The sequence below is a fragment of the Phyllobates terribilis genome, unplaced genomic scaffold (genome assembly GCF_046119375.1).
Source record: "Phyllobates terribilis strain yellow unplaced genomic scaffold, ASM4611937v1 Scaffold_5__5_contigs__length_657084704, whole genome shotgun sequence".
Classification (NCBI taxonomy): Eukaryota; Metazoa; Chordata; class Amphibia; order Anura; family Dendrobatidae; genus Phyllobates; species Phyllobates terribilis.
The window spans coordinates 56,562,464-56,572,616 of NW_027362765.1; the positions used below are offsets into that span (position 1 = coordinate 56,562,464).

General features: G+C 43.3%; 1 protein-coding gene across 3 annotated transcripts in view; it reads left to right on the forward strand.

The window, feature by feature from the left end:
- Positions 1-7,321, forward strand: part of LOC141271955 (uncharacterized) — a 39,431-nt gene extending 32,110 nt beyond the window's left edge. For all 3 annotated transcript variants that reach the window (XM_073682207.1, XM_073682206.1, XM_073682208.1), the window contains one exon: positions 5,973-7,321. In XM_073682207.1, coding sequence (XP_073538308.1) covers positions 5,973-6,982 — 1,010 coding nt within the window. In that variant the 3' untranslated portion in view covers positions 6,983-7,321. The remainder of the gene's footprint in view (positions 1-5,972) is intronic.
- Positions 7,322-10,153: the final 2,832 nt, after the last annotated feature.

Sequence of the window (10,153 nt, forward strand, 5' to 3'; positions counted from 1 at the left end):
CATAAATCTTACAAACCAAAAAGTTATGTTGCTCAGTTGAATTTTATTAAATTTTAAACATAAAAGTGTGGGTCAATTATTATACAACCCCTATGTTTAATATTTTGTGGAATAACCCTTGTTTGCAATTACAGCTAATAATCGTCTTTTATAAGACCTGATCAGGCCAGCACAGGTCTGTGGAGTTATCTTGGCCCACTCCTCCATGCAGATCTTCTCCAAGTTATCTAGGTTCTTTGGGTGTCTCATGTGGACTTTATTCTTGAGCTCCTTCCACAAGTTTTCAATTGGGTTAAGGTCAGGAGACTGACTAGGCCACTCCAACACCTTGACTTTTTCCCTCTTGAACCAGGCCTTGGTTTTCTTGGCTGTGTGCTTTGGGTCGTTGTCTTGTTGGAAGATGAAATTACGACCCATCTTAAGATCCTTGATGGAGTAGCGGAGGTTCTTGGCCAAAATCTCCAGGTAGGCCGTGCTATCCATCTTCCCATGGATGCGGACCAGATGGCCAGGCCCCTTGGCAGAGAAACAGCCCCACAGAATGATGCTGCCACCACCATGCTTGACTGTAGGGATGGTATTCTTGGGGTCGTATGCAGTGCCATCCAGTCTCCAAACGTCACGTGTGTGGTTGGCACCAAAGATCTCGATCTTGGTCTCATCAGACCATAGAACCTTGAACCAGTCTGTCTCAGAGTCCTCCAAGTGATCATGAGCAAACTGTAGACGAGCCTTGACATGACGCTTTGAAAGTAAAGGTACCTTACGGGCTCGTCTGGAACGGAGACCATTGCGGTGGAGTACGTTACTTATGGTATTGACTGAAACCAATGTCCCCACTGCCATGAGATCTTCCCGGAGCTCCTTCCTTGTTGTTCTTGGGTTAGCCGTGACTCTTCGGACAAGCCTGGCCTCGGCACGGGAGGACACTTTCAAAGGCTGTCCTGGCCGTGGAAGGCTAACAGTAGTTCCATAAGCCTTCCACTTACAGATGATGCTCCCAACAGTGGAGACAGGTAGGCCCAACTCCTTGGAAAGGGTTTTGTACCCCTTGCCAGCCTTGTGACCCTCCACGATCTTGTCTCTGATGGCCTTGGAATGCTCCTTTGTCTTTCCCATGTTGACCATGTCTGAGTGCTGTTCACAAGTTTGGGGAGGGTCTTAAATAGTCAGAAAAGGCTGGCAAAAGAGATCTTTAATCCACACATGTGAAGCTCATTATTCTTGGTGCCTGAACTACTTCTTAATAATTTTGGGGGACCAAACAGAGGGGTTGAATAATAAATGACACTCTGAATTAACTTTTAACGTTTTTTAAAAAAAAAAAAAAATTTGCTGCACTGCATTTCCCACTTCCAGGCTGATCTACAGTACAAATGTCACAATGCCAAGTTAATTCTGCATGTGTCAACCAGCTAAATCTGCAGGGGGTTGAATACTACTTGTAGGCACTGTGTGTATGTATGTATGTATGTATGTATGTATGTATGTATGTATGTATGTATGTATGTATGTATGTATGTATGTATGTATGTATGTATGTATGTATGTATGTATGTATGTATATATATATATATATATATAGTTTGGACACACCTTCTCATTTAAAGATTTTTCTGTATTTTCTTGACTATGAAAATTGTACATTCACATTGAAGGCATCAAAACTATGAATTAACACATGTGGAATTATATACTTAACAAAAAAGTGTGAAACAACTGAAAATATGTCTTATATTCTAGGTTCTTCAAAGTAGCCACCTTTTGCTTTGATGACTGCTTTGCACACTCTTGGCATTCTCTCTTCCGTTAGCCCCTTTTTCTCTTGTTTCTTCCAGACTCATTTCTACTGATCACAGGCTAGTTTATTGACTTTTGTCCATTTGCACCGAATGACCCGTTTCCAATCTTTTACCATTCACTTTTCATACTTTTTTACACACTCAAGCCAACACTTCTCATGAGGATATTGAAGTCGAGGCTTCACCCTTTTTCTAGTCGCCGTTCCAGACTTGTGTAACGTGCATCGCACGGTGCTTGCATGGACGTCTGTAATCTCACTGTTAAGAAGCATATGAGCCAACTGTCCTGGCACTCACATGATGCAGTTTAGCAATTTTATTAGCCGGGAGACCGCTATCGATGAGCAGGATGATGCTTTTTATCTTTTCTTGGGAAATCTTCTTCATGGCTGCTCCTCGATTCGCACCAACCTAATCAATCTAATAACACACTGAGCTATTAGGAAATGTGACAACATGTTATATTTTGTAGCATACAGATTTTTCCACCACCATGAGCTAAACAGTAACAATGCAGTGACATGACAATATTCTGCATAACTAATCATATGCTAAATAGTTGCAAGTCAAATTTATGTATGAGATAGCCAAGATGATTGTCTATAAAATGGTGGTAGTCTCACGTTCAAAGCAGTAGTGGATATGAGATATGGAGCCTGAAATTCAAAAGTTCAAAACATTGTTACCCTTTTAATCATCAGTGTATCTTATCCTGTGGAACTTCATTGTATGGACTCAGGTTGGATCATGGGGGTCTTTGCACTCCCTTTTCCCTGTTAAGTATTCCGGGGCTGACACCTCTCTGAGTAGAGGTCCCTCAGCTATCAGCCTGCCTGTACACCATCTGCAATAATTCAGTATTCCTTGTTGTGACACTGCTTCTCTCCATGGTGGGCTCTTGACATTATCAGCTCCCCCTCTTCCTCTAAAGTGCTACGGGATGGTTTGGAGGCACCACAGGTAAGTGCACTGTGTAAATGTTGTCTGGACGGGCTATGCCTCTGGGCTGATACTAGCCACATTCCTTTATGTCGAAGCTGGGCCTTGGGCCTCATGTGCTGAAGCTTAGTTTGAGGTTAGGCCTTGGACCTCTGAGCTAAAGGTAGGCTAAAGTCCTGGTCTATGTCTCATGGTTTGACTTCAGTTTTCTGCCTGTCCTGGGCACCAAAAAACAAAAACTCTCTTGTGGGATGAGTTCTTACTACCTACTCTTTGAGTTGAACTGAGGTCCTGTAATAGGAGCCATGAATATAACAAATCAGTTCATTATTTTTCTTCCCTTATATGTATGGCACTACCGATGGTAAGTGCATTTATTCAGGCCACTTTCATCAATACCAAAGACCAGACCACCTCTAATTAAGAAAGACAAAAATTCCAGCTTAGGGAAACTTCATTGAAAATTATGTATTTAATGGTAATCCTAAAAACTGGAAACATGAACATTTAGAGACAAAAATGTGAGGAAAAGCTTGTCAGGGGGTGCTATAGCAAACTCTTTTCGGAAACAGGTTCCTTATTCATTGTAATGAACATGTTTCCAGTTTTTAAGGATTACCATTAAATACATAATTTTTAATGAAGTTTCACTACACTGGAATTTTTTCCTTTCTGCATACTTACCCTGCGGCACTGCCGGTTTCCGTGCATGGATCTTCAGTAACTTTCAGTAATGAGTGAGCTGACTTTTTTCTTTCATATCTCTACCTCTGTAATTAACACCAATATCACTGGAGTGATGAACCATGCTCCTCTATCAGGTGGTCTAATGATGAACCCATTGGTAATGCCAGGCGACGTTACCTGCCAGACTGCAGTGGTATATTTCTTTAGTTTCAATGGAGGTCCAACTCCTTATTTGAGACCTAAGGATTTATGGACTTAGAATTGACGTCCGTGGGCTCCTGTGTGCAGCGCATAAGCGTCCCAGTACTGTGCCCATTTATCCATATTCTAAAGATTATTGGATTAATCTTCTGGGAAATCCAAGGCCTCCTTGTAGTATGGTAAGCTATTCTCTAACCAGGGTCTAGTTCTTTGGAGCCCAGGAGAACCAGTGAAAGAACAGTCCTGTTTTAATAAGCACAGTAAGGCTTGAGTCCTGCTCTACCCAAGCCTGACACATAAAAAAGTTTTAATACTAGAGATAGAACCATCCTGATTGGGTACACCTTGTCGCGGTGGCATGGCTTTTATGTTTTTTGATCAAAATAGTGACAACCAAGCACTCTGTTATTTACATGTATTATTACTTATTTACTTACTGCGGGGTATCTGCTCATTTTGTTTTTATTCTAGGTGCTGTCTGTTAGGTGGCCACAGTGGGAATGTGTACCTACACATTGCACTTATACCAACATGTATTCCGATTCATTTTTTTTTGTTTTCCTTATGTTTATACTTACAAGCAAGGTGGAACAAGCCACCATCAGCTCGGTACTGACTAAACCAGGCAGTGAGTCCAAAGGGTCCCTGCTGTTCACTCTTCAACCCCATTTGTTTCGATACAGGAAGTCCCCAGTACACATAATGCAATATAGTCAATTATTATTGTGACATGCAGAAGTAGTGCTGTTGCAGAGTGTGACATGCAGAAGTAGTGCTGTTGCAGAGTGTGTAATGCAGAAGTAGTGCTGTTGCTTTAAAAGAATTCAGCAACTATTAGAAGTAACAAGAGCACAGGAGACAGGAAGTGTTGTGCTGCAGAAGCATCCAGCAACTAGAGGGCTTAACACAGTCACAGGAGAAGGGGAGTGTTCTAGCAGAGCCCCAGGGGGATTGTGGGGAAGTTATTTACTGTCTGTCCAGAGCCGAAGAGAAAGGTGGCTTATCATCTGTATCTCACAGAAGGCAAGGGAACAGAATTCAGGTCAGGAGGGAAACTAAACAAAGGTCAGTTAGACTCCCTGAGCTAACAGTGTGGAGTATTATTGACCAGGAAGATAAGGACTGGAAGGAAGCCTGTCATAGAGATTATCTCCCTCATCACACCCTTTCCCCCCTTCATCTCCATGCAGGATAAAGAATGCTGTGTATTATTGAGTCCTTGTGAAGGAAAAGCCTGTGATTGTGTATGCATTAAAACTGTGCTGTACTGTGCTACCGGGTAATAGACTGTGTACTGCCATGCTGCAAAGAAGATTAAACTCTTATTACTGGAGCCTGTTGCTCAAAGAGACATTTGCATTGCACCGGCCATGTCTTATTAAATGTTACTGTTCTACTGTTTATGAAGACTCTTCTCAGATGTCTGGTCAGCAACTGAATCTATTGTGTGCCTGAGCGAAGCTGCATCACATGGTTTATGGTCGCCCTGAGTAACGGTTCCCCCGGGATTCCAACGAATTCATGTAACCTGTCTCGCCCCTATCTGACTGTAGGCGGCGTGTGTGTAACATTATTATTATTTATTATTATAGCACCATTTATTCCATGGCACTTTACATGTGAAAAGGGGTATACATTATAAAAAAACAAGCAGAATAGTCAATGACTATAAGTTTACACCGATGATCGTAGAGGGAGTCAGGTCATACACCGAAGTCTATATGGCGGAAAGCTAAGCAGAGGGATGCAGGACAGATGCAATTTAAGGTCAATATCTAGTAGCAGTTCAAGTCCCAGAAAGGCAGGTGAAAGAGAAAAGTCACATTATGGAAATTAGCTACAGCTAGAGAGACAGATGAGGGGAGAATCCAGAAGTCAAATCGGGTAACAAACAAGGTCAAAACCAAACCACAAACACTTAACTTCCTCTCCTTACTTTGGAAAAAAGTGTCTGCTCTTTAGAGCACTGCACTTACTCCAAAGCCTTGGTCATGTGCATGTACAGCAGCTGTAATGGAGTGTATGTGATGGACACCTAACAGGTTCCTTTATGAGCCTTTACTAAATGTTTTACTAGGAAAGGTTGGTGACGGGCACAAAAATACATGAACCTATGACAATGCTACAGAAAATTGAAAAATTAAAAGCGCACAACCTGGTGACCAAACTTAATAATCTAGTCCCTGCTTATTCCTGTTATGTTGTCAGGTTACAATGCAATTGAATTTTACTACAATTTGTATAGCTATACTTCCATACAATTGTTTTAAAATGTATAATATTGTAAAAATGATAATATTCCCTGTTATTGAAGAAAAATGAAATGCATTTTATTCCTGGCAGATGGCTGTAGCAGAAGCTCAGAGGAACATCTTTTATTTTCAAATTGTAAAGCAGATGATCGTGGTGTCACACCAGATTCATATGAAGAGCAGATCATTATCCCGGATCCACCTCCAAGTCTTCACATCAAAAAGCTTTCACCTGATCCTTCTCAACAAGTCCTGTCTTCTGATTCATCACAGACTGTTGAGAATAGTAAAAATAACAAAAGGGATGTTGAACATCAAAGGACTCACACAGGAAAGAAACCATTTTCATGTTCAGAATGTGGGAAATGTTTTAATCAGCGATCCTATCTTAGCTTGCATAAGAGACAACACACTGGGATGAAGCCATATTCATGTGTAGAATGCGGAAAATATTTTACAAATAAAACAAATCTTGTTGTACATGAGAGAACTCACACAGGGGAGAAACCATATTCATGTGCCGAATGTGGAAGATGTTTTAGTGTGAAATCAATTCTTGTTACGCATCAAAGAATTCATACAGGGAAGAAACCATTTTCATGTTCCGAATGTGGAAAATGTTTTTCACAGAAAGGAAATCTTGCTAAACATCAGAGAATTCACACTGGGGAGATGCCATTTTCATGTTCTGAATGTGAGAAGTTTTTTAGACAGAAAGTAAATCTTGTTAAACATCAGAGAATTCACACAGGGGAGAAGCCATTTTCATGTTCTGAATGTGAAAAGTGTTTTGGACACAAAGGAGAGCTTGTTACACATCAGAGAATTCACACAGGGGAGAAACCATATTCGTGTCCAGAATGTGGGAAATGTTGTACAACTAAATCAAGCCTGGTGAAACATGAGAGAATTCACACAGGAGAGAAACCATTTTCATGTCTAGTATGTGGGAAATGTTGTACAACGAAATCAAACCTGATTAAACATCAGAGAATTCACACAGGGGAGAAACCATTTTCATGTTCAGAATGTGGGAAATGCTGTACAACAAAATCAAACCTGGTTAATCATCAGAGAATTCACATTCCCAGAAAATTTTAAATATTTTAATAATAATAATTTTAATCTTAACTCACATCAAAGAACTCCGTTAAGGAAAATAAAATTTTGATGTACAGAATGTAGTAAATGTTTACTAATAATGCAAGCTTTATTGCACATCAGAGAACTCAAATTGGGAGGAAGCCATTTTCATGTCCAGAACATTTTACTCACAGATCACATTTTTTTTAGACATCAGAGAAATCACTCATGGAAGTATTGATTTTTATTGACAAAAATTCATCAAGAAACCGTTAAAGTAAAGTCAAACAATACTTAAAGAAGGGAAAGTAATTTAGAGCATTAAGTGATCAGAAAATGTATGCAATGACCAATAAACATCTGTTATTGAAAATAAAATCAAATGTACACACCTTTTATATCCTTCATGTGTATAAAATATTTTATATTTATGTACAAAAGGTTTAGGCAGGAGTGAAAAAATGCTGCAAAAATAGAAGTGTTAGTACTTTATGTTTTATTAATTATCAAAATGCAAAGTGAGTGAACAAAAGAGAAATCTAAATCACATCAATATTTGGTGACCACCTTTCGCCTTCAAAACAGCATCTAAATATCAGTTTTTCTAGGTACAATTGCACACATATTTTGGAAGAAATTAGGCAGGGAGGATGTTCCAAACATCTTGGAGAACTAACCTCAGATCATCTTTGGATGTCGCTTGTGCAAATTCTTTTGTCTCTTCATGTAATCCCACACAGACTGGATGATGTTGAGATCAGGGCTCTGTGGGGGTCGTATCTAGTGTTGAGCATTCCGATACTGAAATATCGGGTATCGGCCGATATTCGCGGTATCGGAATTCCGATACTTAATTCCGATACTTTTACAATATCGAATACCGGAATCGGAAGTTCCCATAATGCCTGCGCTCTGCAGTGTCTGTGAAGTATGACAAGCTGGATGGCAGCGCTCAGCTGAGATCCAGCCTGTCATCAGAATGCCATCCCAGCGTGGGAGAATTCTCCTGATTGTTTAAAAGCCGGCGCGCGGTAAAAAGCCGCCGGCTTTTAAACAATCACACAGCCCCATACTGCTTCCCCGCAGCCTCCCACCCCGATCCTCCGCTCCCCTCGCCACCTCCCATCCCGATTGTAAGTTAGGACCGGGCGGGAAGCGCAGCACCAAGGAGCGGGGAGCGAAGGACCCGGGCGGGGAAGCCGGCAGTGAAAAGACTACACCGCCGGCATTCCCGTTCTGTGCTGCGCTTTCCCGCCGGTTATTTCAAATGAACAGCTGAGGTATCAGGTGATGCTGATCAGCTGTTCATTTGAAGTAGCCGCGGTGCCCTCGGAGGGTTCATGTGAGTTCATGCTTGACTGCATGAACTCACATGAACTTTCCCACGGCCGCACAGGTCAGCCACACCCCCCAGACCATCAGCCCGTCATGATTGGTGTGTGCGGGTGTCTGTGCGATGTGTGCGGGTGTGCGCGGTGTCTGTGCGATGTCTGCGGGTGTGTGCGGTGTCTGTGCGATGTCTGGGGGTGTGTGCGGTGTCTGTGCGATGTCTACGGGTGTGTGCGGTGTCTGTGCGATGTCTACGGGTGTGTGCGGTGTCTGTGCGATGTCTGCGGGTGTGTGCGGTGTCTGTGTGATGTGCGATGTCTGCGGGTCTGTGCGGGTGTGTGTGCGGTGTCTGCGGGTGTGTGCGATGTCTGCGGGTGTGTGATGTGCGATGTCTGCGGGTCTGTGCGGGTGTGTGTGCGATGTCTGTGGGTGTGTGCGGTGTCTGTGCGATGTCTGGGGGTGTGTGCGGTGTCTGTGTGGTGTCTGTGCGATGTCTGCGGGTGTGTGATGTGTTATGTCTGCGGGTCTGTGCTGGTGTGTGTGCGGTGTCTGCGGGTGTGTGCGGTGTCTGTGCGATGTCTGCGGGTGTGTGCGGTGTCTGTGTGATGTCTGGGGGTGTGTGCGTGCAGGCAGACATAGGCCGATGTGACACTACTACTCCCATCGGTCTATGTCTGTCCCCCGTCCACTCGTGCCAGCAGGATCAGCTCGATGGGAGCAGTAGTTCCCATGAGCCTGATCCTGCTATTTAAATTGCCCTACTGTGTCCCCAATAAATTTTAAATACATGTCATTGGTGGCCAGTGGTTACCTACAATAAATTAGTTCATACATTACCTGTCCCCGCCGATCGCCACCTAAAATAAAGTAAAAAATAAAAAACTACACCTATACTCACCTAGACACCTAATTCCCCGAAGCCATCGATCTCCTGTAATAAAATATAAAATAATAAACCACAACCTTATCCTTACCCCTCCGTAGCAGTCCACGAGTGTCCCACGAAGATCTCCAGTTCAGAGCAGCCACATAGAATGTGACCGCTCTGAACCGCTGCCGCCGCTAGAATGACGGGGCCGTAAGGGTTCACCGGAGTTCAGGCAGCGCTGCTCCGGTTAGCTCCTTTACGGCCCTGCTGTATCGTGAGAAATTCCCACGGTACAGCACTGCCGTAAAGGAGGTCTCCGGAGCAGCGCTGACTGAATGCACTCCGGTGACCTCAGTCAGGGCTCCCGCTGCCGGGAGCGGACGTGTTCCCGGCAGTGTGAGCTTACAGCAGCCATGCACAGCTGTCACCATCTCCAGATGTGACAGCTGTGCATGGGAGATCAGCGCAGGAACGTGGACAGGTAACTATTATTTTTAGTAAACTAAGAATTAAATAAAATGGTCTGTTTTATTTCAAATAAATTATTTTTTTCTGGGTGTAGTGTGTTTTTTCTTTTTAACACTTTGTAGGTTAGTAATGGGGGTGTCTTATAGACGCCCATCATTACTAACCTGGGCTTCATGGCAGCTGGCGCTGACATGAACCCCACCACTATTACCCCCTGCCACCGCACCAGGGCAGCGTGGAAGAGCGAGGCTAAGTGCCAGAATTGGCGCATCATATGGATGCGCCATTTCTGGGGCGGCTGACGGCTGGTGTTTCTAGCCTGGGAGGGGGCCATTATTCATGGCACCCTTCCTGGGCTATTAATATCAGCCCCCAGCTGTCTGCCTAGCCTTTGCTAGCTATTAAAATAGGGGGGACCCCACGTCATTTTTTTTGGGGGGGTCCCCCATTTTAATAGCTAGTAAAGGCTAGGTATTCAGCTGGGGGCTGATATTAGTAGTCTGGGAAGCTCCGTGGGTTTTACC